The 27,909-nt window shown below is 38.2% G+C and overlaps 2 protein-coding genes across 6 annotated transcripts; both read right to left on the bottom strand.

The window, feature by feature from the left end:
- Window positions 1-588: 588 nt before the first annotated feature.
- Window positions 589-4,043, bottom strand: LOC148869682 (Leucine-rich repeat protein kinase family protein). The gene is made up of 2 exons (XM_088968168.1): window positions 3,848-4,043; window positions 589-3,726 (listed from the first exon to the last, which is right to left on the bottom strand). Exon 2 carries the CDS (start codon window positions 3,419-3,421, stop codon window positions 851-853), a length of 2,571 nt encoding a protein of 856 aa, XP_088824294.1. The 5' UTR covers window positions 3,422-3,726; window positions 3,848-4,043; the 3' UTR covers window positions 589-850.
- Window positions 4,044-7,979: 3,936 nt separating this feature from the next.
- On the bottom strand, window positions 7,980-27,697 carry LOC148869681 (uncharacterized). 5 transcript variants are annotated; one of them, XM_088968300.1, is made up of 4 exons: window positions 27,463-27,697; window positions 26,816-27,263; window positions 24,509-24,963; window positions 7,980-8,735 (listed from the first exon to the last, which is right to left on the bottom strand). In XM_088968300.1, exons 2-4 carry the CDS (start codon window positions 27,231-27,233, stop codon window positions 8,586-8,588), a joined length of 1,023 nt encoding a protein of 340 aa, XP_088824426.1. In that variant the 5' UTR covers window positions 27,234-27,263; window positions 27,463-27,697; the 3' UTR covers window positions 7,980-8,585. The 5 variants fall into 5 exon arrangements, with proteins under 5 accessions (XP_088824426.1, XP_088824430.1, XP_088824427.1 ...); XM_088968304.1 differs by having other exon boundaries at window positions 7,980-8,704; window positions 27,463-27,693; XM_088968301.1 differs by having other exon boundaries at window positions 26,816-27,258; window positions 27,463-27,691.
- Between the last annotated feature and the right edge of the window lie 212 nt (window positions 27,698-27,909).

Below are 27,909 nucleotides of genomic sequence, written 5' to 3'. Positions count from 1 at the left end.
TTCTGCGTGGATTATTGTGCTCACAACACCACCACCATATGTCCACTCAACAGTCTGCACTTTCCTCTTAGACTATGTTTGATTTGAAGGGAAAGGTAGGGAAAGGAAGGAAAAGGTAGAAAACCTATAAAAGATTTGTAAAGCTTTTCCTATCTTTCCCTTCCTTTGCCTACTTTTTCCTTCAAAACAAACACAGCCTTAGTGTTATTGGAGATCTGAAGTCCACTCCTATACGCCTATAATGTATCATTTACTTTTATCCTTACACAGAGCGGAAAACAGCCACAAATGGTGGCTAGAAATCTAACTCTTGGCAAAAACATTAAAGTTTAACGATCACAGGGGAACGGTCAGACTGAGTAGATGGTGTAATCCCTGTTTTCATCATAGGCTCTCAATTTTTTAGCCAATGAACGAGAAACATGGTAGGGCTAACACCATTTACTCAGCATGACTACTACCACTGAATAAACATCCTAAAAACAATACCCAGGGCATCACTTGTTAGCCAATGAATCAGAGAGCAGAACTGTTTAGGCCCCTTCGGGTTGAAGAAGGAAAAAAGAGGAAACAAATGAAGAATTTAAATGACATTCTAAAGGATCAATTTTTTTGTATATTTTGGACTTAAGCTTTAATGTCACCATCAATGGATGATAAAAGGTAAAAATTACAAATTGAAAGAACAAGAGATACAAGAAAACACCAAAGTCAAAATAAGAGCTCAAGAATACTGTACATTTCCTCCATGGCATCATAGGATATAACAAAAAAAAAATGAGGGAAAGAGGAAAACTGTGGGAAGCAAAGAAAACGGACTCCTTTCTTCTAAATCTTATTCCCCTCTTCTTCATGGATGCACCACAGGTTCAATGTCTTTAAGGAGCCCAACTATCTGCTGCATGCTTGGCCTCTTCCATGGATGGTCAGCCGTGCATAGATACCCAATTCTTAGGGCTTCCTCCATTTGGGTCTCTGACCCTGTCCCACGAATTTTTGGATCAATTGCTCTTGAACCCTGGTTCTTTCTGACAAGTCCTCTCACCCAATTCACCAAAGTTATATCTTTCTCCTCTGGATAATCATCTGCAATGGGTTTCTTCCCTGTAATCAGTTCAAATAGAATAACTCCAAACCCATAAACATCCGACTTTGGTGTTGGTGAACCATCTTCTGCTTGGGAAAACTCTGGAGGCACATATCCTGGTGAACCACGAGAGATCTCATCCTCTAAACCATTCCCAAAAATTTTAGCCAATCCAAAATCAGATAGCCGTGGCTCCAAATTTGAATCAAGATAAACACTGCTAGCCTTAACATCTCTGTGAATTATAGGAGGGGAGCAACCATGGTGAAGGAATGATAGTGCTCGGGCTGTTCCAAGTGCAATTTTATGTCTAAACCGCCAAGTTGTTAGTAGCCCTTCAGAGCCAACATTCTGGATTCCATTATTGTTATCTTCTTCCCATGTATCCGTGCTCCAATCTTCAGTAGTTTGAACCCCAAGAGGTAGATCATGAAGCAAATTCTGCAGATTCCCATTCTCCATGTAATCATAGATTGCAATCCTCTGATCACCAGCTAAACAATAGCCAGTCAAGGGAACAAGATTGGGGTGTTTGATCCGACCAAGATATTCAAGCTCCTTTGCAGCTTCGTGGTCAGTCATGGTTGATCCATGTACCAAGACCTTCACAGCCACATGGATTCCTCCAGGTAGAAATCCTCTATAAACAGGCCCAAATCTCCCGTCAGCTAACAAAGTTCCTCGGTCAAAGTGTGATGTTGCAGACAAGAGGTCGGCAAAGGTGAAATTTAGCAATGGCTTCTCAAAAATGACCACAGGAACTGAGTTTGCATGCTTAACATCAGCAACCCAAGTGGTTGAGTCTGTCTGAAAAGAGAAGGGGCCTGAGATGTTGGGTTCTTCTTTGAATGAGAGTTGCTTAGATGCCCACCTTCTGGTTTTCCTTCTGCACCCAAAGGCAAGGCAGAGTAAGCCCACCAGAAGACAGACAATCGAAACAGTTATGGCCAGAGAAAGCTTGAGTCCCTTGTGTGTAGTGGTTTTTCTTCTGAAGAGATCTGGGTTCGCAGCTATTGGGCAGCTGTCCTGTGACCCTATGAAGGCAGTTTGCAAGGTTTCAGGTTTGAAGTTCGAAGCACAAAGTGTAAGATTGTTGTAAGAGAAGTTGAACTTCTTCAAATGAGGCAATTTTTCCAGCAGAGGAAATGGAATCTCTCCAGTTAGATTGTTCTGCGAAACGTCTATTACTTGAAGATTATCCGTTCTTAGAAATGGAATTCGGCCAGTGAAATGATTCTCAGAAAGGTCTAGTACAGTTAACTCACCCAATTGCGAGATAGCAGTTGAAATGCTTCCCGTAAGACTAGTCCGGGACAGGTTGAGGTATTCTAGATTTGAGAGATTTTCTATTTGGGGGAATTCCTGTTCCGGAAATCTATTGCCGGCGAGATTGAGGTGTTTGAGATTCTTGGCTTGGTTCAAATCTTGGAATAATACTCCGCTGAGTTCATTTGCAGACAGGTCAAGGTAAACCAAACGAGACCAATTGAAGCTGGAATTTAAATGTACCTGCGATATGTGACCTTGAAACTGGTTCCTACTCAGGTCGATAACCTCCAGTGGCTCCTGAAACACACCCATTACAGAACCTTGAAACATGTTCCCTGAAATATTAAGATAAGCGATTGATTTCAGGCCCAGGAAGTCCGAAGACCTTCCATGAAATCCATTCTCAGCAAGGTTCAAAGTTCTGAGCTTAGGAAATGCAGCACCGAAACCATCTGGAACAGTTCCATTGAACTGATTGTATGAAAGGTCGATTGAGACCAGAGATTTACAATTAAGGATCCCTGGAGGAATGTTCCCTGAGAACTCATTTCGGTCTATTTTGAGAACTTGCAAGTTCGAAAGAGAGCTGATAGATGCAGGAATGTCACCGGAGAAGTTGTTGTTGGAAAGGTCGAGATTTTCCAGTACACCGAAGTTGCCAATGTTACTTGGAAGAAACCCAGAAAAATGGTTATGGGAGAGGTTGAGGGTCTTGAGAGTACTCCCTAAACCCCACAAATCCGACGACAAACCGGTAATATTGTTATTGCTCAGATCCAATGTTTGAAGCTTGCCGAGTTTTCCAATGGTAGAATCAGGGATGAAGCCAGAGAGGCCTAAACCAGAAGCCACTAAACCAATAACATTCTCTTCTTGATCGTCACATAAGACCCCTTCCCATGAACAAACTGGAGCAGATGAGTCGAAAACAGATGAAGAGTAGTTTAGACCCATTTTCTTAAAGAAATCAGAGACAAAGAACTCATCTGTATTGGGTTGTTGGGAAACTAAAGGCCTAAAGAAGAGTGTGAAAACCAGAACAGAACTGAAAAAACCAAAACCCATCTGTGGCTAGGGCCGAAACGATAGAAAATATAGAAGAGAATACCAATACCAATTTCTCCAGCTGCCTGCCTCAGAGAGTCAAAAGTATTCTTCTGTGGTAAGCGGTTTGGGGGTCACTGAGAGGTGAGAACACCGTCCTTGCTTTCTGTAACTCCATGAAGAACCAAAACCATCAACACCACAGTGAAGAGTGGTTTTGGGCCTTCAAACCAAAATTGCTTTTGGGGTTCAAACTTAACCCAAAATCATCATCTTTTTGCAGCTTCAGTTCGACAGTTCGTGTTCATATTCAGAAAAAATCAATCCTGACATTAAAGAAAGCTCTATAAAAACCACTGTTCGGAAACAGAAAATATCATCTTTTTGAGGACAATATGAACAGGGTAGTAGTTTTCTTGCTTCGGGATTCTTAGGAGAGAGTGTTACCTCATCTTGTCCGACCTTGCAGCTTCATGAAAGCCAACAAAGAAAATCCAAACAAACAAATACTCAACTGGAGCTTTCTTGTCTATGTTTAGGACACGAGAAGCTGTATTTTACCTGTCTTTCATTTCTAAATGAAATATATCAGAGAGGGGAAGGTAGAGTAAGCATATTGAAAACAAGAGGACAGGTTTAGGGTGGTGGTTTTCATAAATGGAAGGATTGAATGTAATCTTATAGGTTGGTGAATTTATCAGAGCTGTTGGTGGGATTTAATGATTCTTTAGATCAGCTTTTCCTCCAAATGGGATGTCTTTGATTTCCTCCCAAAAAATGAACGATATTAAGGACATTTTGGGGAAATCAGGAGATTCAGGACTAAAGCTCCAGACAAAAGTCAAAAAAAAAAAAAAAAAAAGAAAGGAAATTTTCAAAATTACCATCAACCAGACAACCACTAAAAGTGATTTAGTGAATATATGTTTAGTTTATATTTTAACTAGATATTTTATATAGTAAATCCATGGCAAGTAGATGGGTCAGAACTCAGAAGTTAAAATAGAAATGTTCCTTTCACTGCAATGAGGAAGATTTGTCTGGTGACTTCATAGAACCAACCCACAGATATCTTATTCATTTGGGTGGTTGTATTTTGTTGACTTAAATTTCTCTTGATGGTGAGCTTCTGAGTGTGCCAAACTTGTTCACATAGTCATCTAATAAGTATAAGAAACTGCTTTGAATTATGGGTCCCAAGGCTCCCAACTCATTGTATAAAAGCAACAGGGACCCACTAAATCGTCTATGTAGAGACCATTTGATTGGCGGGTACTATCTCAATCCAAAGTAGCTTAGGTTATAGTGATTAAAATCAAACACATATAATTGTCTCAAAGCAATTGAATTCTTAAGCTTTAGCTGGTGCAGTTATGTACCTCTAATCAGTATAGCTTGGATTATAATCCATGGAAGAGGTGGCCCACCAACTCAAATGATCCTGATCTTGGAGTCGGTTGATTAGCCTTGTGAATGGAATCTAAACCCCAATCAAGGGCCCACTATTCCTGATGCTGCTAGGGCCCCAGTCACATGGTTGGGTCCTTGATGAAGTATAATTACTCCATTGGGTTGAATGATAAACATTGCTGCACGCCAAGACCGACAAGCCAAAGAATTGATGCCTTTCATGATTTGCATTTAGTGAGGAGGTGGAGTAACAAATAATCAACCGACATGTATTCAGCTCTTGCTCAAATCCTCAAACTATAAAACCTGTTATTCAAACAATATGGATCCAAATGACAAAATGTACCGAAAAAAAAAGAGAGAAAACCAGGTATCTTTTTGTCTTTAAGATGATAGCTATTTTATGGAACAACGATACCCATTATTCCTGATGCTCTGTTGATTAAGCTCGTTACTTGATGGAGATAGGCCTGATGTATTAACACTTAAAATGAGAAAAACTCTCAGCATTCTCAATGTTAAAAGCCTGAACTTCTTGACAGTGTAACAAATTCTGAATTAAAAATCATCTTTGTGCTTATAAACAAGATTCCATTTTTGAATTGATTCGAGCTTTGTGCCTGATTATTATATTATATTTATATGAGTATAGAGAGAGAGAGAGAGAGAGAGCAAGTGAGCCATTGGATGATTGGGAATTGACTTGATAAGGAAGATGCTAAAGGTGGGACCCTTTGTGTGATGGGTCCCACTTCCCTGCATGCGCAATGTTAAGAGAGAACCTCTACTGTACTGCATTGGCAAAAGCTCTAACTGAACTGTACAAGCATTGGATCTGAAATATTATCTAACATGGGGCTTGGAAGTTGGAACCCCATTAGTGATTGAAATATTTAAATATACGAAGGACAGGAGTATATTTGGCACCAAATACTTGGAAATAGCACCCACCCATCCCTCAAAAAACTGACTCACAGTGGTAACCTCACCATTATTTATTCTGCTCCATTGGTCTCTTCTGAGCTTCTGTTGTCTCATACTGTTGCATTTTGAATTTGACCGGCCACAGTCTCAAAGATACTCTGAACCAAAACTAGGGATACCAAATTGGGCGAGCTAACCAAAATATACATCATACAACTGGACCGTGCAATCTTGGGTCGGGTCGGGTCCGGTTGTAATCAAAGCTTGGGCCGCCTTGGATAACAGAAGACTTTTGAATGGTGAATACATATGACAGAACCGGTATAGCCGGGTTTAGTTTTAAATTTTGGGGTTGGGTTGGTGGAACCGTTGCCTTTGCAGTTAATTCAGTTACAGAGGGCAGTGATCTTAAATTCTTAATCTAATGTGGTACCGGTGTACCATAACTAAACAATTATTATGCTGATGGAAGTCCAAGTCATCAGATGGAAGGGACCATTGCATCGCTGACTGTCTTCTTACTATTTAAAACAGAGATACCGAATCACTGGCTTTAAATAAACATAAATGTGGGAGTCCACTAATTCTAGTTGGCATCACGTGGTCCATCTCATCAGAGATGCTGCCATGCTAGCGCATTAGGTTCTGGTTCTCGTTCCGGTTCGGTTGGTCGGCCAGGAATTCTGGGTCACTGCATCCCCTGCAGCATTTCTACCATTATTATTATCGCTGTTGTTGTTATGTGCATTGCTTTTTATGTAAGCCATTGGAGAAAGAAACATCTACAGCTAGTTGCTCTGTATGGATGAAGGGCTGAAAGAGAAGGAATCCAAGACAAAAACAATTGTCCAATGAGAAAGGACCATTGGATTGGAATCTTTTACTGTGGTCCTGCGGATTCCAGGAAAGGGAGCAAAAGATACAAATCCAATAGTGTTCTAGTGCACGATCCAGGGCTGAGGACCCACCACTGGTTCACTTCATGGGTAATCTGATTTCATTGAATTCTGGTCCCCCTGACTTCCTCGGCTTGGACCCATTTACTGGGTACTGAGGCAACTGAGCCTCTCTGTGTTCCTGCGCTCCATGTTTCCTCACGGTCCATTAAGAACTGAGTAAACAAAAACAACTGTGCCTGAACGAGACAAGATTTTATAGAAAGCAATACATGTTTTATCGTCTAGGCTGACAAGGATTAGGCTTAGCCTTGGATGACAGAGATGGAGAGTCTCCAATGGGAGCTAAGCCATTGAACCAAACCTATGGTCTACCAATAGTGTGTGGGGACTTGCTTGGTTTCTGGAAGAAAATTGACGGGTGAAACCGTGAAAGTGGAATTAGATTACCTGTCAACGAATCCCACCTAACCCACAACATCAAATAAATAACCCAGATAAAGGAACTGAGCGAAGCCAACAAGTCCATCAACCATTTGAATATTTGATCCATCGACTCTCTAAGCATGCCTGTCATGTGAATTGTTGCAATCAAGGATCACTTATTCCGGTCAGTACCGGATAACAGGTAGTGGAAGTAATGGGCGGGCTTACTCCTTGGCCCTTGCATGTGCAATTGTGCACGCCAAGACTGATAATCTTAATGACCATATATCTCTGCCGACCTGCGATCTAATAAAGACTCAGACTTGGCTTAGATATGATTAAGACTAGTCATTATCATAATTACAATCTGCACCTGAGAAGCGTCTCCTTGCAATTGAATGGTGATGTCAGTTGGGATATTAGAATGGATGATTTTCCTGAATGATATGCACGTGTGGAACAGCTCACGACCTTGATTTTTGCCACAGCTTTACTTCCATGGTCTCAGAATCATTTCTGAAACAGACAATCCAGATGGGTGTGAATCATGAAGGCCAGCTGTCAAAATGAGCTATTCCATTGGCCATTGCCCCAATAAGACATTAGCCATTAACTGATTTACTTATTCAGCATTTCAAATCAATTTTTATATCCATGGAGGCATGGATGCCCAGACCCAGAAACAAGATTCAATTTCATCCATAGCTCCTGGCTGCAAATCTTGAAACAGAAAGTCACCGAGCTACTGGATAAAGAATAATTGGGGTTTCCATTAGTGCTTATTAAGAAAATCAATGCCCAACAAGTCCTTGATATCTCAATTGGAAAATGCTTAGCACGGATTAGACACGGACTTCCATTCCAACTCTTGCTGTGAAGGCTGGGAGAGTCATAGCCCAAAAACTGATTGGACTAAACAATGATCAGATAATTCACCTTCTTTTAATTGTAATTACTGAAATAAGATACTGAAAGTGCTGTTAAGTATATAAACTATAAACTTTACTACAAAACATCATGTTCATCACTTGAAAAAGAAGTGCATTAACACCCTAGCATCCCATACAGCAAAAAAAAAAGTGTAAGTCAATCCCATGTCTTCATTTTCTGTTTGTCATCTCCTTGCTTTCCACTATCACCTTGTATACAGACCATATTCCATGATGTTGCCTCTCGCAATCAAAAGATAAATGAAGTAAAACAAAGCAAAAAGGAGACTAAAAATCAACTATAACAAAAACAATAGATTTATTTTTTAATCTTGGATGTCAGTGGGAACTACATCCATTAACTTTACCAACTGAGCCAATTGGCACCTTTGACAAAAAATCGATTTACAGGCACATCATTTAATCATGGCTTATTCTTGATGCAATGGCTTTTTGAAAACCATCTTACTTACCTTGATAAGCGTGGGGCTTCTAGAACATGCTGAGAGATGTACTGTGTAGTGTCCTTCCACCAAGAAACTTCCATTTCTTTCTCATGGAGTCTGTGCTTAGCACACTCCAAAGCAAACTCAAGCTCTGCTATCCGTTGTTGCTGTCTTTCTTCCAATTGCTCGTGCAACCTTCTCTCAAGCTCTTTAGGAGAAACTCCACAGTGCTCCAAATCACAAGTGTCTTGTCCATTGTCCACTTCTCCAAAACTAGCACGAGAGAAGTGTCATCAATATCCACCTATGATTTTCAATATTTTGAGTGTTAGAAAATGTGGTAGGTAATATGGCATAAATACAATGCCATTTGGTGAGTCTCACCTACAGATTCCCTAGGTAAAGCTTACCTAACTGGATGGTAGCAACACTGAAAGCAACAAAACTAATGCAGTATCACATAAAATCAAATAGAAATTCACATGATTTTTACTAAAATGAAGCAGCATTTCCTCAGCTAACATATTAAAACTAATATTGCACAATGTCAGTGGACTCAAGTCTAATGGATGCCAAGCAATACAGATATTGGTTGGTTTCAGTTCCCTTCATTGTCTAAAGTGGTCATCTCCCGGCTAGAAACATATACAGGCACATAAAAGCATGCATAGATGTATTCTGGTATATTTAGTAGTCATTGGATATCAAAAAAAAAAAAACAGATTACATAAAAACATACGGGATTAAAGAATTGGATCATAAGCAAACTCAGTAACATGACTCCCAAAGGAGAATTCTAAATTAGCAAATACATAAAAACATCACATTTGAGCAATTTGGTAGTATACTAAATATGTACTTCATGAATTTCAAATTCATCCATACAATATACACTCAACCCCCAACCCCATCCCCATCCCCACCTTCTCTAACAGAAAATTAACTGCAGTACTTTTTAGGAGAGACGGAACAAAACAAACAACTTGACCAAAGAGAAACTGAATGGACATGTCAAGGAACTGTGGTGCCTAAAAGATTCAAAAAAGCAAACTCAGGTATATAAAATTATTACGTGGTTCATTACTCATGAAATGTAAATTATGAGCCATAAACATGGTTTGCAATTTCCTGAGTTCAGAAAAATCTCCTAAATATTCCCAATCTATCCAGAGGAAACAAGGACACCCTAGAATATAACACTACCAATTTTTTTACCGAATATTAGTTGATATTACGAGTTTTGATATCTTGTTGAAATTTTCAGATTGTTGTAAAGTATTCCTAATTGTGAAAAGGTACTAGGGAAATTTTGTTCATTAATCACAATTAACCAAAATGATTACAAGGCCTAATAAACATCCCAACCCACAAAAAGAGAACTTGTTAATGCTAGCCTCGAACCCATAATTCTTGTAATTCTTTTACCGAAAAAAAAAAATCTTGTTTAATTTTACATAAATAATTAATTTAAAAGAAATGCACATTTTATAGTAGTTACCAGTCATGAAATTACATGTATTTAATGTGTACTTAGTTTCACAGTTATGTTTTTAAAATAAGGAAAATATTTCTAAAATAGGTCAATAAGGGAAGCACCTAGGCAGACCTATCTATTTGTGCCACATGGAGGAATCCTGTGGTCAATTCAAATCATCTATCAGATAGGCCGATAGAGGACCCTCCAAATTGGACATGTATTCACTCCCATAATGCCTGCCAGCCAAATACTATGCATTTATTTGATTTATGCCCAAGTGATAACAGCTGGCCAACATAAAGCATGCCCATCAAAAGAGACTTACTTGAGCACATGTTAAGGTTTCCAGACGTTTATTCTATGAATGAAAGGTGACAGGCGCTTTTATTGGGCCCAAGGCAATCTTCCATGTAGAAGAGATACCATGGTTGTCTAAATTTCTTCATTAAATGACCCCAGTATCAGAACCCCACCCTTCAAATAGTATCAATTATGTTATTTAACTTGGTGTAAAATAATATTAAATTGTATGTTTGTATTTAAACTGAGTACTTAATGAAAAATAAAAAAGAAAATAACTAACAGAAATTAGGAGAATAAAAAAACAATCAGATGATATTTAGAGTACAATAAATGTAACATTTTTGTAACATGATTACCAAAGGTCTAATAATGAGTACATGTGTTTATCTTTTTTGAAGAAAGTACTATGTTAAACAAAAAGAAAATTACAAACCACTCTCCCTGCTACAGCAAGATGCTGTGCACATCAACACCAAGAGGTACAAGACTATACATCAATTTGCTCTTTGGTAATTACAAAAAAGAGTATCAGAAATGAAGAAAGAAGTACTATAAGGTGTACCCCCAAAACATCTATGCACTTCTACCCATGAGTATGTTCTGCCCCATAAGGCCTTTACAATTGAATCCTCCAAGTTCCCTATACCTTTAAAAATTCTGGAATTTCTTTCCAGCCAAACAGTCCACACCAGGGCCAAAGGAAGAAGTCCCCAAATCACTTTTCCCCTTCTGCTTAAACCAGGTAAAAGCCAGCTCCTCAGAAATTCTAGCCCATAACCTTTTTTCTTTTTTTGATGAATGATCTAGCACATAACCTTCTTACAAAACTACAATGCCCTACAACTAACTCTTCTAGATTAGGGAATTTTAAGTCCACTCAGCTTCACCATTGTAGATAAGTCAGCAATCTTGTGGAGCTCATCAGAAGAAAGAAACAGGCAAATCTCTCAAGGGAAAATAAAAAAGAAATCTACTAAATTCCATCATATATGTGATCATGATAAAAATAGTTCCTCATTGATTATATTTTCAGGGGCGGCATGATGTGGAAACATTTTCTTTGGCAAGGCTATCCATCCAAAGCAATGGACTCCAATGGGTAAAACTTAAATCTTATGGCTGCTCTCTAGGAAATCTTGGGCAATTGAGCAATGGTTATACTTCTAGGAGAAGTGATTGCAGCATATCTGGAGTCTGGCCCTGTTGGAGAGTTATGTTACCAGGATATGACAAGGTCATGTATGGATATTTGATACAAAATTTACACTAGAAATTGAAGTATCCAATGGGATACAACATCCTTGTATAGGTATTTGGGAATCTTAGAACACTCTGAGATGGTCCTTTGGCACTTAGGTATCACATAAGGCAAGACTATTTAATGCCAGGATGAATATATCGTTCAACAGGATTGCTGGATCAGATCACTGAATTCATTAGCAGATGCTCTAGCCAGGACAGGGTTGAAAGATACTCTTTCTGCAGGGGGGTGGACTTACCAGGGTAGTCATATAAGGAAAGTATTTACTTGGGAAACCTTTCCTTGGCTGTTTAATTCTGTCTCTCTTCTTTTGGCTATTACTCTCATATTTAATGTGGGAAGGCTTACTACGCTCCCATTTATTTTCTTTAATAAATGCTTTAATCTCATAACAAATGAAAAAATATAGGGAGACAAGTATCAAAAAGATTTCAAGAGTCCAAATGAGTCAAATTGAGTCCACATGAATACACGTCTGACATGGGATGCCAGCTTTCTTTTGGAAGAAAGCTGCCTCTTTTATGACTAATATATAGAGAGGACCCTATTATGATTACTAAATCATAAAAAATAGTTAAACCTAACAGTATTTTGAGAAACTAACCTAATTATATGGATGTAATTACTATTCCTCAATTTATCTACTAATAAACAATAATGTGTTCAAGAAAATCAGAAGAAAACATATTATACTTTACCACTTCAAAAACAACTTTGTATTATTAGATATTACTACATTTGAAAATTATAAAGCATATCATAGAACACAAAACACGATTGACAATAAAATATTGTTCATTTTGATAGACAATGTAGACATGTTGAAGCAGGAATACTAACTGAGAAGAGAAAGCTCTTGACCCAAAAGATTGCAGGTTGTTGCCAGTGTTTTCAACCCGCTGTTGACCTGTCTGGTCAGACCAGTAACCCAGCCAAAATACTGGTTTTTTTATAAATGGGCACAATACTGGTTTGGGTCGATCTCCAACTGCTATTTTACAAGAATTGTTGACTCAATCCCCAATGACCCAGGTGGTTTAACTGTTGATCCGTCATACCCGTTTAGTGGGTTAACGGGTTGTTGTATTTTTTTTTTATGTGGATGGTATCATGGGGACCTGTTGACATGGAGGGGGCAATGGTTCAAGCCCTAGATTAGTTTTTAAAACACTGCTTGCAATGGAGTTGTTTCCCTGGAAAGAAAATATTCGAACAAAGGAGAAAGGAAAAGTTATAGAAGAGGAAGATAGGAGAGACAGGGAGAATATATATAATACCAGACACTGCATGGATACTTCTAGATTTACTTTATCGCATTAAAACTTTTAAAATATGTAAAACGGCATGTTTTAACAAAGGCTGTCTATGATGCCATAAAGTATGATACTGGAAGAACTTTGACCATCAGAAACTCCCCCACCCCTTGAATTTTAATGAAGACCAATTGATTGGTTACCACTTCTATGATATTGGTTGAATGGTTATAAGTTTTTAGGTATCATGCCTTTCTAGTATCATACAAACACCTTAACAAAAAATACCATAAAAAGATCTGCACATTTGGGTATTTAATTAAATTTGGAAAGACATTAAGTCTTGAAATCGGACATTTAGCTTTAATAACTAGATACAAATGCATGATAGAAGCATTACATTGTGTTGAGTTGTGCCTAGTTGTTTTTATTCTTATTTTAAGATATTTGGTTAGGAAGTTGTTGGGATTTAGGCCCATTAGTTTATGTTTTTAAGTTGTGACTGTTCAGCTACATTAGTAGCCGCCCTACTAAGGGCATCCTTATAATATCTCATCCTTTAAGTTACGTATAAATTATGAGGGGTTGGTGGCTAGGGTTTACCTATGAATCCTGGTTGACTTCCTACTCTTTTCTCCTCTTTTCTTCTCTACTGCTGAAATCTTCATCTCCCTCCTCTTTCCCTTCATAAGAAATTCAACTAAATCTGCAATTAGTGATTTCTACTTGGTATCAGAGCAAGCCGAAGGTTCCTTGAGTTGTTTTCTCACGCAGCCCTAGATCGGCCGACTACATGGTGATTTAAGAGGCTGATCGAAAATCTCAGGTAAGCCCGGTTTTTGGATTTGTTTGTGAATCTGTTTGCCCTATAGCTGGTCTAGGGTTTCTCATCAAAATCAGGAAAAACCAGAGAAAGGGGAAGAGTCTTATTTCTATTGGACTCTTCAATTTTGACCTAGGAAGTGGTGCCTTAATTTTTTAGGGTTCCTTGGAGTTTTCTGTAAGGGGCGGTTCAAGTCATGCCTGATTTGGAGGCTTCTAGAGAGAGCGGCTGCCTCTTCTCCCTCTTCTCTCATCCCGCAGAAAAGGAATCTTTTGTGGGAAGAAAGTCTAGGACACCAGAAAGGTGTTGTTGGTTCCAAAAGTGTTTCGTTTGATCTTCTTGCATATTCCAGTTATTTTCATTACACTTTTTGAGTAGCATGGAGGGTCACGAAGTTGAAAATAAGCCCGGGAGTGAAATGGGACCAGTGGGAGGAGGTGTTGGAGACCTTTTCAGGATTGGAACCATTACTACAGTTGGATGGTGCAAATTACTTAGAATGGTCACAATCTGCAAAGATGGCCATTGGTGCTCATGGGAAATTAGGGTATATCACTAGTGAAGAAGTGAAACCCGAAACTAGCAACTCTCGGTGGGTATAGGAGAATTATATGGTGATGACTTGGTTGTGTAATTTCATGTTGCCCCATATAAGTAAATTTTTTTTATGGGCAAATACAGCTAAGGAAGTATGGGATGGGGTTGCAGAAACCTATTCATAAAGGGAGAATGTTGCTAGGGCTTATCAATTGAGAAATCAAATTATCTCTACAAGGCAGGGACATAGACCTGTTGCAGCCTATTTTTCAGCCCTTAAAACCCTATGGCAGGAGATTGACCATTTAGAGACATTTGCTTGGGAAACCACTAAGAATACAGCTACCTCTCAGAAACATCTAGAGAAGTATAGGGTGTTTGAATTTCTTGTTGACCTTAATCCCGAGTATGATATTGCAAGACAACATCTTCTTTCCAGGGATAGTGTTGCCCTCCCCCAGGCATATGCCTTTGTGTCAGGGGAGGAGAGAAAGAGAGATGTGATGATGAAAAATCCTATTTTTGATCAGCCTGTCATAGTGAGTACTGTGAAACCTAAACAAAGTGGAGATCGGGGTGGCAGTGAAATCAAGAAGGAAGATAAAAGAGATTTAATCTATAACTACTTTAAAAAGCCTAAACACACAAGAGATACTTGCTAGAAGCTTCACCCACATCTTGTACCGACTAGACTGCAAAATAAGAAGGGAAATGCTCACATGGTAGTTACTAGTGACATTCCGGCCCCTCCTACTACAGCTGCTCTGGAATCTATTGCAACTACTGCAGTAAGGGCCGAACTTGAGAGGTATGGGCAACTTTTGAACCAGCGGGATACAGCCAGTTCCAGTTCAGCAGCAAGTCAACAAGGTACAGGTGGTACTAGTGGAGTCCACTCTACTTCCTTTGCTCACACAGATAATTCACACGCCACTGCAAATTAGGTTTCTACTTCAGGTAAGGAGGGACCTCCTTGGATTATAGATTCTAGAGCTTCAGAGCACATGACCCATAGCTCTACTATTTTTTCTTCTTACCAGCTATGTTCTAGCAGAGATAGGGTCTCCACAACTGATGGATCCCATGTTCCCATTGTTGGGAAGGGATCTGTCAAGATTAGTGATTCTATTTCTCTACCCTCTATCCTTCATGTTCCCAGATTTAGCACTAATTTGTTATATGTTAGTAGTTTGATTAAGAACCTAAACTGCTCAGTAATTTTTTCTCCTAGTCATTGTATTTTGTAAGATATGGATTCAAAGAGAACGATTGGGAGTGGTCGTGAAGTGAATGGGATCTACCTCCTAGATGTGCTTCCTCCTCATCAGAGTCATCATGTCAACAGGGATAGTGAGTCAAGGTATGTGGGTCAAATTATGCTTTGGCATAATCATTTGGGCCATTTACCTTTTTCTTATTTGAGTCTTTTGTTTCTAAAACTTTTTGAGTCTGTTAGTTTGTCAAGTCTGAAGTGTGAAGGTTGTCAACTTGGAAAACATTGTAGACATTCATTTAAACCTAGTAATAAAAGGTGTTCTTCTTCTTTTGATGTTATTCATTATGATGTGTGGGGACCTTACCATGTTCCTTCTATGGGAGGCTATTGATATTTTCTCTTATTTCTGGATAATTTCTCACAATACTCTTGGATTTACCTAATGAGATCCCACGATAAAGTATCATCCTTGGTGAGGCAATTTCATCAAATGGTGCCAACACAGTTTGGAACAAGAATAAATGTGTTTAGATCAGACAATGCTAGTGAATATTTTGAAAAACACCTTGTCTCATATCTACTAGAATATGGTGTTGTCCATCAGAGCAGTTGTCCCTACAGTCTATAGCATAATGGTGTTGCAGAAAGAAAAAACAGACACATTGTTGAGATTGCAAGAAGCATGATGATCACATCTACAGTTCCAGTTCGGTTTTGGGGTGATGCAGTTTTCACAGCAGTCTATCTAATTAACAGGGTGCCCTCTCGTATACTTGGATTCAGCACCCCATTCAATCTCCTCTTTCCTGAGGGGGAGATGTTTCATATTCCTCTCAGGGTGTTTGGGTGTGTCGGCTTTGCACATATCCTTGGTCCTCACCACTCGAAACTTGATCCCAAGGCAAAGAAGTGTGTCTTCCTTGGATATGAAGAAAATCAAAAAGGGTATTTTTGCTATGATCCAATCTCTGGGAGTCGGTATGTTACCATGGATATCACCTTTTTTGAATCTACATACTTCTTCTCAAAGAATCCTTCTCAGGGGGAGTGTTTTGGGGAAGTGAGTCAGCAATCCATTCCTCTCCCAGTTCTAGTCCCTGTGTCTACTCCCGTGCTTGACCCTCCTGTGTCACCTACCTTACCACCTCCTTTGCATCCTGCTTCTCAACATTACTTACGACAGAGACTTCACAAGGAGGTTGATTCCACTACAACAGAACTCACATCACTTCCTGTCGGTTCCTTGGAGACTCCAAATTCAGCTGACATGGATTCAGGTATTCCTCTTGGTCCTGTTACTGTTTCAGTTCCCATTGATTCTACTAACCCTGTTACAGATAACCTTGATCTTCCTATTGCTCTCAGAAAAGGGAAGAAAAAGTGTACTGCTCGTCGTATTTCACAATACTTATCCTACAGTGGACTTTCTCCTTCCTACAGTGGACTTTCTCCTTCCTACCGTGCTTTTCTTTCCTCTCTTGACTTTGTGTTTATACCCAAGGGTGTTAGTGAGGCTCTCTTTCCAAACCTGAGTGGAAGACATCTATGCAGGAAGAGATGGCAGCTTTGATTAAGAATCAGGCATGGGACATTGCGTATCTACCAGAGGGCAAGGAGATAGTTGGATACTGATGGGTTTACACAGTAAAATATAAGGCAGATGGAAATATAGAAAGATACAAGGCAAGACTTGTTGCAAAAGGGTACACACAGACCTATGGCATTGATTACTTAGAGACCTTTGCACCAGTTGTGAAGATGACCTCTGTTCGGATACTTCTTTCTCTTGCTGCCTCGTACTCTTGGCCCTTGTTTCAACTTGATGTGAAGAATGCTTTCTTAAATGGGGATCTGCAAGAGAAAGTGTATATGGATCTTCCTGTTGGCTTCTACAGTGATGCTGAAAAGGAAAGGTATGTAGGCTTAAGAAGTCACTTTATGGCTTGAAACAATCTCCAGAGCATGGTTTGACAGATTCAGAAAGGCCTTGATTGCTTTTGCCTACACTCAAGCTCAATCCGATCATACCTTGTTTGTGAAGCTAAGGGGATCTTTGGTCTCAGTCCTAATTGTTTGTGTGGATGATATTGTTGTCACGAGGAATGACCTAAGCGAGATTGATTGTCTGAAAAGGAATCTACATAAAGAATTTGAAATTAAAGATCTTGGAGAACTAAGATACTTCTTAGGCATTGAAGTTGCAAGATCAAAACATAGAATTTTTATATCTCAAAGGAAGTATGTCTTGGATCTTCTTCAAGAGACAGGAAAGCTTGGAACGAAGGCAATTAGTACTCCCATTGATCAAAACCATAGAGTCAATGCATCAGAAGGTGAGCCAGTAAACGACATCGGGAGATATCAGATACTTGTGGGTCGGCTGCTATACTTGTGTATGACAAGACCAGACATTTCCTATACAGTAAGTGTGTTAAGTCAATACATGCATGCTCCACGAGCCCAACATTGGGAGGCAGTTGACAGGATTCTTGCTTATCTGAAGGGACACCCGGGCAGAGGCATATTGTTTACTGATCATGGACAGTTGAAACTAGAGGGTTATAAAGATGTAGATTGGGCAGGATGCCTTGATGACAGGAGATCAACTTCAGGAGTACACCCTTGTTGGGGGTAACCTTGTCTCGTGGAAGAGTAAGAAACAAACAGTGGTGGCAAGATCAAGTGCTAAAGCTGAATACAGGGCCATGGCACATGGAGTTTCAGAACTTCTCTGGATCTGTTCCCTATTAGAAGAAATTGGTGTACAGGCAGAAGAACCTATGATGTTGTACTGTGATAACCAGGCAACAATTAACATTGCCCATAACCCAGTCCAGCATGACCGAACTAAGCACATTGAAGTGGATGGACATTTTATTAGAGAAAGAGTGACTTCTGGAGAAGTTTGTCTTCCATAAATTGCTTCTGATCTATAGCTCGCTGATGTTCTCACAAAAAGTGTTGCAAAGAACAAGATGGAGCATGATCTACACAAGTTGGGAATGTGTGACATTTACTCCCAACTTGAGGGGGAGTGTTGAGCTGGGCTTAGTTGTTTTTATTCTTATTTTAAGTTATTTAGTTAAGAAGTTGTTGAGCTTTGGGCCCATTAGTTTATGTTTTTAAGTTGTGACTATTCAGCTACATTAGTAGCCGCCCTACTAAGGGCATCCTTGTAATACCCCATCCTTTAAGTTAAGTATAAATTATAATGAACTGGCGGCTAAGGTTTATCTAAGAATCCTGGTTGACTTCCTACTCTTTTCTCCTCCTCTTTTCTTCTCTACTGCTGAAATCTCCATCTTCCTCCTCTTTTCTTCTCTACTGCTTAAAATCTCCATCTTCCTCCTCTTTCCCTTCACAAGAAATTACTAAATCTGCAATCAGTGATTTCTACCTATTGGATACCAGTACTTGTATCTATGTCCAGAATTTTAGGAAATGGAGAGTCATTATCCCTGTTACCTATATCCATGTTCGTATCTATCATAGGAGAATAGTCATGCTACCCAACCCAATTAAAGAATGTCACCAATCAAAGATGGGGATAATAGGATCTTTTTTTATCAATGGGAATAATAGGGTCTCACACCAAGAAAGAACTTCACTTCTCAAAAAAACTGCATAGAAATTTAGGGAAACTTTCATTAACTTGGACAAGGGTGCAATGCCTTTGTTAATGCTAAGCAAGGCTTTCTTTTAGAGCATAACCTTGACTTGTAAAGAAAGAATCTACAGAATACATAAAGAATATTCTACTACATTGCTTTTTGGAAACCACTTTGTGCCTCACCTTGGTGTAGGTCTAACAATTTTAGGTGGCATAGCTAAACCTTACCATAAACAAAATAAAAAGGTCAGCCTAGTGCATGAGGCTCCCACCAATGTGGGGTTTGGGGAGGGACAGATGTATGCAGCCTTACCCTACACATGCAGAGAGGCTGTTTCCAAGATTTGAACCCTGGTCACCCAGGTTGCAATGGAGCAACCCAACCATTGCACCAAAAGGCTAAAATGGTTAAAAGGGAATTATAAAAGATTAATTTTGAATTTAGAGAGACATCAAATGGGCTTAGGAGAAACATCATGGATGGTAAAGTAGTATTTTCATTATAGTAGGGCTTCAACTAGTAGCCCTCATCACAAGTTCTTCACAAAAGGCCGCTGTTTTGCCTCTGTTTGACTAAATATTTATTGATAAGAAGAGGATTGCTGCTAGACAACAATACCAGTCCCTTAGGCTGTGTTTGGTTTGAAGGAAAAGTTAAGGAAAGGAAGGGAAAGGTAGGGAAACCCATACAAAATTTGTACGAGTTTCCCTACCTTTTCCTTCAAAGCAAACACGGCATTATGTAATGAGGTACCAGAATCTTCAATTCACCTATTTATTCACTGTAACTTTCCCATCACCTTTGGATGTTAGCCTTTTCATGCTTTGGAGTGCAAAGCTGTCTCCTAAAAACAATGTTGGAATTAATCCAAGCATGAAGGTTGCAAAGCCTAAGTAGAAAAGGAAAAATTATTTGGGGAATACTACTTGCTGGTTGCTGCTATTATATGGAGTGATGGACATTATGGAGAGAAAGAAACTCATGCATCTTTGACAACAAAGCCTCATACATGGATACAATAAAATGTAATTTAAAAGAGCCGATGTTCATGATTAAGGATTGAAAAACCCTTTCAGGGAGTTCAGGCTAACTCTTTTTTTTTATTCTGGATCTCTTTTGTTTGACTTTTGTACTTCTATCTACATTTTGTACACCCCTTATGTGCAGGGGCTTCTGTATACTTTGGTTTGCTAATGAAATACCACATTTTACCTTCTCAGCCATAAGTGATGCAAAGCAACATCTTCTCTATGGAAGATCATAGGGTTTTGCACCCTCTTTGTTCCTTCTTTAACTCCTCTGTGGTTACCCCTGTCTAATTTTAACCAAAACAAGGGATCCATCCATTCATTGTTTTCCTTTTATTTACAATTAACACATGCGTTCTCTCTCTCTATGTTGTCACATTCAACACAAAAAGGGCTTTCAGCTTTGTCCCTTCAATTGTTTATCTTCTTCTATTCTTTGATTTAAGACACAACTTCATTTGTTCTATATCTCCCTCTTAGAGTGTTCCATTCCTTTTCCACTTTTCCTTTGTAAAGTTCAGTTTAATACAAATTGACTTTGAAATGAAAGTTGTAAAAGGAATATATAATGGTTACACCAAAACTGTAAAAAGAAAATATAAGACAATCAATTATAATTAATATTATCTAATAAGTAAAATGTTAAAGGCCGTTCTATTATATGATAGTCATAATTAACTTAGGCCCCATTTGGTACATCTTTATTGCGAGTCTTATACTCATTATCACTATGGCTGTGAGCCTGTAAATAAGTCAACAAGATCGGTCTGAGCTTCATTTTAGAGCTTGTGAGCAGAGATCAATCCTGGAGTAGTTCATTTAACGCTAATTGCTAAATGAGCTTGAGCCAAGCTTGGTTGGGCTCTTCTCATTAAGGATCTCTCTTAAAATTATAGCTCTTTTTTATCTCTATTGTTTCTTATGATTTTCTGTTTTATAACTTGTAGTCATTAATGCACAGTGAGGTTAGAGGTTTTAATCAAAGTTCAGAAAACCGGACCAGGCATAGAACCGGAGAAGGGAGAGGTTCACGGGTCAGAGGTTCAACCGGAGGTTGAACAGTGATGACGTGGCATATGCATATATATACTATGGGTCATAATAAATACTATATATAATACATTTTAAAACTCGTAATGTATTTAAATATGGTAGTTAGATGGCAAGTTTCTTAATTTTTAAAGCAAATGACTAGGGTGCAGGTCTCTTGATTTACATTTTCTTTAAAATACATGTATAATAAAGTAATATGTACAATAAAGAGTTATTAATTAACACAAGAGGTGGACTAATGGTAATTAAGCAATATATAGAAATTAGAGGTCATGAGTTCAAGTCTTACTAAAAACATTTTAAATTTTCAATTGTTAAGGACCCAGACAGTTTCACAAAACTGGAACCGGTTCACCAGTTTTCCGGTCAGCCGGTTTCCACCAGTTTTTAATCAAGTGTGGTTATTGGGGCATGACCAAACCGGCCAAGGTCCCTGTTATGTGCCTTAGGAGAACTCACCCCTAAAAGCTAGCTGTTAGAGGGAGGAAACCCAAACACATATATATCCCACAACAGTATCCCATACTACGAATGTGGAATACCTCACATTAGCATCCCAAACTACCAATATAGGACAAATGGATCGTAACAGTCCCAGGTCACAGTCCGACCAGCCGGTCCGGTTTTAATTGATTTTCTATGCTTTATCTACAAGGAATTTTAGGGGGTTTGCTTTCCAATCAAACTTTCTGGGTCCTGTTGGTACTATTTTTGCCGATTTTCCGTGTTCATTTTGCCCCTATTTTCCTGATATTTCACAGTGCTCCTATGGAATGTAGATTAAAAGATTTTTTCTGTTTTGATTTAGATTGTTTCCCTATGCATTTAGCCACCCAGGCAAGGAAAAACAATCAAGGACTGTTTTCCTTTATATCATCAGTCATGGCATCAGTAATGGAGCTAACTTGACAATGATGTTTTCCCTACTTTGTTATTTAAAACCTAGGATTTAAGTGAACCGAGCAAAGCCTAAATGAGCTCTTAAGAAACCAAATCCAAGCTTAGCGATCAGGCTTGTAACAAACCCAAGCTGAGATGAGAAAAACTCAGCCCCTTCCACTAATTATGAAAGGCATCAAGTTATGTTTAATTGTTTATTACACCAGAAGACAAGCATTAAGAAATGGAACAGATAGATCACAGCAATCCCTTAGGTATAGAAATATACCTGAAGATATGTATGACCATGATGCTAAACATGCTAAAATGGTAAATACTTTGACTTCAACTTAATAGAAAAGAATAACAGAGCAGAAGCAATAAAAGCATACAATAACATACTAACTAGGCTTATAACACCCAATTACAAAATAAGGAAAGAAAATGATTTATAAGACTCAAAAAATGGTTATTAATTAATTTTTTCCATTTAATAAAAATTATGCAAATAAAATCTTGAGAATATCGGAATAGTAAAATAAAGGCATTTATGGTGTCTGGGGACACAGCCTTTGGATGGATCTGTGACCACAATAATTGCCACCTATCCTCCATGATCCAAGCTCATCGCTGCCCCGCCTGGAAGATCAGCTGGATCAAAATTCAGAATGTATAGAAGGTTATCTGTTATGACCATTTGATTTTACTAGATTTAATTGGTTGGTGGAGAAAGCTTTTCTTAAAGTTAAAACGAACTCTAAAAATAAACCTAAATCATATGGTCAAAATTCATCTGCTTTTGCTGATTTTTGGCCCAGAATCATTTAATTGGGGCTTGGGACCTATTTAATGGTGGGTCCCAAATTCTTGAAACATGGAAAAGGTGGCAACATATGGGAGTCATGTATCAGTCCTGTGCCCCCAGACCCAAGATACTCCCTAAAATAAATAGCAACCAAGACTGTTGCTATAAAATCATATCATAGAAAAAGACGTACAAATATTTAAAGCCTTAAAAGGGCATGGGCTCATTACCCACAGTACTTCAATATCACAGTTCCGTTGCTTAAAAAAAGGGCTCCACATGTCCACACAACTCTCATCATGTGGTAAGTTTTAAACCAATAGGACCCTGCACATGAAAATGTCAGCCCTTTTCCCTGGTCATGTTGTTCACTGGATTACAAAGAAAGATTTCAATATGCGATGTAAAGCAACCAGTGGCAAAAGACCAATCATGGGGCCAATCGAAAGGGTTTCCTATCTGATGAACAATCTCAGTTAATGAGTGCCATCATTCCAGATGACCAAAACAAAAGGAGCCCTTCCAATGAATTATATCTTCCCATCTATAAATGATATTAGAACATTTATTAAATTGGCATACTTTTATCTATGCCCTCTATTAAAATGAACATGTGAACTGTAAAACAATGTATAATAAAATCTAAATGGGAAAAGGCTAGGTTAAATTAAAATGAGAAAAGATTAATGTAAAAATATATATCAAAATATTGAATAAATCGTTAATGGCAGAGGTGCTTACAAAAATACATTGGTTATTCATGTAGAACTACTATATCAAGTAAAACATGCATTACTTAACATAGATTGCCATATCCACTATTTAAGTATGAACATCTTGGATATGACTTCAAGCTCAAATTGATTGTATGGCTCAGGGCCAATGCTAGTTACTCCCATAACAACAAGATAGATGTGTCCATACCCAATTTTTTATATAATTTCAGAGTTCTAGTTAACACTTATCTACTTACCATTTCTTCGAGTTCAACCAAGCCATGAACATATTAAATCTAAATCTGATATATAATTTACTTAAAAAAGAAAAGATGAGAAAGTCTATATTACAGTTGAATGATGTTTCATTCAGAAATATATCTTTGGATGCAGTCTAGGCAAAAGGGCCAATTACTTGGTGTACCGGTAAATTCTTGGGATGGCAAGTCTGAGGGTGGCCACTTTGTGCAGGAAAACACACACACATACACACACACACAAACAAAAGGTTAGGAACTGTACTTGGTGTACTGGTAAATTCTTGGGATGGCAAGTCTGAGGGTGGCCACTTTGTGCAGTAAAACACGCACAGGTTAGGAACTGTACCCCAGTCTACCCCTACCAAGACCCCAAATAGCTGGGACCAACATTGGGTAATGGCCTGTTATAAAGTCTAGGCAAAGAACGATGCTTACAAGAGACAAGTTTTATGAGAAAGTAGGAGGGATTAAAGCCTTCATGAAAGAAAAATATAACATGACCAAAGAAAACCAAACCATAAAAGTTACGATTTACAGTACTGTCTACAACTGAGAGAGATGGAACTCCGCATCATGAAATAAACGGTACTATCTACAACTTAAAGAATTGCAATAGATTGAGAATATAAAAGGCACTATATACACCATCCGATGATGCATCAACTACAACATAATAGATCTCAAATATCAATTACCACCCTGCTTGAGATGATCATGTTGTACAATAAAGTATGTTTACAACATACAGTCACAACAGGATCCAATTGAAAATAAACAACAATCCATACTAAGAAAGTATTATAATAAAGTACAAAAAGAAAAGATAATAAGATATATGCTCAGTATGCTATATACCTCTCTTGATTGCAATTGTGGATGACCTGAAAAAACTCCAGTATCCAAATTGAGCTGCAAACGTTCTAATTCAACTTCAAGCTCTGACACCAGCTGATCCATTCCCACTACACCTTCCCTTATGGATGTATTAGATTTCGAACACTGACCACATTCAAGGGTGATTTCTGCCTCTACAAAATGCTTAGAAGATTCACAATTTTGAGTTGAAAGATCATAATTCATGTTCCCACCTTCATGTGACTCTTCAATCGAACAAGGGGGGTTACCATGTGAATCAGAATGCTTACAGATTTTCCCTCTCCTACAAAGTCCATATTTAGCTTCTTTAAGAAGTGTTTCCATTTGAGTCCGAAGCTCAATCATCTTATAGTATTCATTTTTTGTTGCAGCAAGCAGAAAGGCCAGACCAACTCCTAGACCCAAGCTGAAAGATGGCTCCTTTATATATCTTCCTGGAAGGAGAAGAGAAAAGATATGAAACTTAAAAAAAGCAAGAAAAAAACCTACAACAATGTAAATAAAACTTATAGGAAAAAAGGATAAGATGCAACTCATCATCATCATCATCCAAAACTCATCCCAACTATATGGAATCAGCTAAAAAATAATAAGATGGATCTACCAAAACATAATACTAAATCCAACTAAGGAATATGTAATAAATACTAAGTATAACCATCCCTGGCTTACAACTTCATATTGCATAAAAAAATTGATTTTCACAAGAAATAAGTGGTGAGAGCATTGATATCTTAGTGATTATAAGAAAAATAATAGCACACCACACAACACAGCCACAACTACAACACATTTTCAGCTTTTCCCAAATGTTCTTATAGACTACAACAACTCATATAGAGTTCTAAGCCAATAAGGAGATGAACACTGACAGGCAATAAGGTACAATGATGTTGGGGTCCTAATCTAATCATGCACAATAAATCCTGCAAGGCTAGTTGCTGGGCATTCTATCTCATAACATTCAGATGAAGGTTTGATTACCATTTTAAGAAGCTAACAGCAGGCCACACAACATAACCACAAAACATTTTCAGCTATTCTCAGATAGTCCTATAGAGTACAGTAATTCTGACAGAGTTCTAAATCAATGAATAAAGGAGATAAATTGCAGGCATTAAGAGAGGTCCTAACTCCCAATCTACTGATGTGCAATAAATCCTGTAAGGCTAGTTGGTGGGAATTTTATTTTTATATCATAACATTCAACTAAAGGTGTTCATACGATTTTACTCACCAAAGAAGAAACTCATACTTCTTCATATATTTAGAATTTAGCACAGGCAAGTACACACATCATCATCATTATTTCAACCAGTATTATTTATATACTTTAATCAAAAAGTGGCATGTGAAAATTAGTTGCATCCTGGTTCCTTAAAGACTATTTTGCCACCCTATTTAATAGTTTTTTTATCCAATTCCATCCTAAATTTGGGGTTTCAATTTGCACCGAAAGTAAATGTTACATAAAGTTCTATATGACATCCAAGTCCAACATACCCACAAAAATGGCATTCTATTTCTTTGTTCTACTCAACTTTTTCAATCCCTTAAGGAGCTAAATTGGTGTGGCAAAATTATGAAAATTCTTCTTCCAGTTTTCCCTTGCCATCATGAACAAAACATGGCATATTAACTTGAGGCGAATCCATATTAGGATTTCTATTCATAGTCCATCATTGTTTATGACATGTTATTGACTGTATATATTGAACTTTTCCCGCTTGTAGGCAGAAGAGTTCCAATAATCTGAATCCTGTCACTTTACTCAGTGAAGCATTAAAAGGACCGCATTTCCTGATTTTCCTACCCACATGAAGAGAAGGACAGAAACTCAGCGTTTAATTGCTCATTCAAAAAATGCGCATGAATTCATTACATCTTCTGATCACCAGTATTTCCTGCTGTGATATATTTTATTATTACCAATATTTACTATTTTCGTTGGCATTCATTAAGCCCGTAATCGCGCTAAGCTAATAACGAAACCCATTGAGTTTTAATTTAAATCGCACTTACCCACCGTTGCAAAACCTATATTCTAATTAAAATTCTAGGAACTTCTTATTCAACTCACCCCGCAAAGCCTTAACAGTAAGAATCATGATAATGTGAAGATGGTCATGTAACAGTATAAATCACATAAAAAGTTTGTCTGACGAAACAAAAATTTGAGGAAAAAGATTGATCTTCAGGCTTTATTGACAAACGCATGTACCAGTTAAAGAAAATAATCAAACGTAAATAAGAAAAGCGGGAGAAGGCAATATTATTAATCATCACCTGATGGGGCAACAATGTCAGAAGCTCCGCCAGTCTCCTCTAATCTGAAAGAAGACGATTCGCCCTTGGTTCCACCCGTCGAACAGCTTAAAGACAAAGCTCGTCTAACTCCTACTCTCTCCTTCTTTCGTCTCCCTTGCCACTCGTTGTCTCTCTTCACCTCGGACTTCGACGACGCTATGCTGCGCCTGGAGTTGCTGCTCTGCTCCTTGTTGGACCCTCGCTTGAACAAAGAAAACCAACGAAACGGAATCGACCTTGACGAACGACACCTAACATCACCACTGCAGACTCTCTTCTTCGTCATGTCGCAGTCGTCGCCTCCGTCGTAGTCATCGCCGCCGTTTAGTAAGTCAACAATTTGCATGTCCTCTTTCTGCTCCCCGCATAAGCGGAGTCTCAACGACGATGAGACCATCTTCAGTTCTTCACTTCCATTCTCTCTATACTGGCATTAAAAACAAAACAAAACAAAAGAACATAAAAAAAATTCAAGAATTCGAGACAGCTTGTACCAATTAAATACTCAAAAACATTACTCCCTCTGAAATTAATGATCCCAGAAGACCAGAACATCACACAGAACTAATTAATTGAAAAGATAAGCAGAACAATAGAAAATAAGCCAGGTGAGATAAGTGAGATACTGTATTACGGTGCTTCCACGGGGCTATACATTTTCACAGCCATTGGATCGATCAAATAATGAGAAGATTCACATAAGTTGCCAATTAAAAGAAAGAAACTTCTTTCTATCTGCAAAATTAAATTGTTCTCTTGCCTTAGATGCTTTTTCACCTGAAAAAGATTTTCAGATCCCGGAATTCGTGCTCGGAATTCCTTTTCAGAGATTAAACAAAGAAATTCAAGGAGTTCGATCACATTTTAGGGTTTTAGGAGATAAGTTATTTTATTAATACGATTTAGAAATTATTATAATAAGCTTAATTACCAAAAATACCCTTGCATACCTTTATCTTATTCATGATTAAAAATTACACTTTTTGGTATTAAGAACATTTGGAGTGCTATTTTCGTAAATACAACATTAGTTTATTGTTTTTTTAAACCATTGTTTGTTTATCGTTAATTAA

The sequence above is a fragment of the Nelumbo lutea genome, chromosome 2, assembly GCF_056320005.1.
Source record: "Nelumbo lutea isolate HS-2025 chromosome 2, American lotus-T2T, whole genome shotgun sequence".
Classification (NCBI taxonomy): Eukaryota; Viridiplantae; Streptophyta; class Magnoliopsida; order Proteales; family Nelumbonaceae; genus Nelumbo; species Nelumbo lutea.
The sequence above is the reverse complement of the archived record's forward strand: the minus strand, read 5'-3'. Positions and strand labels throughout refer to the sequence as shown.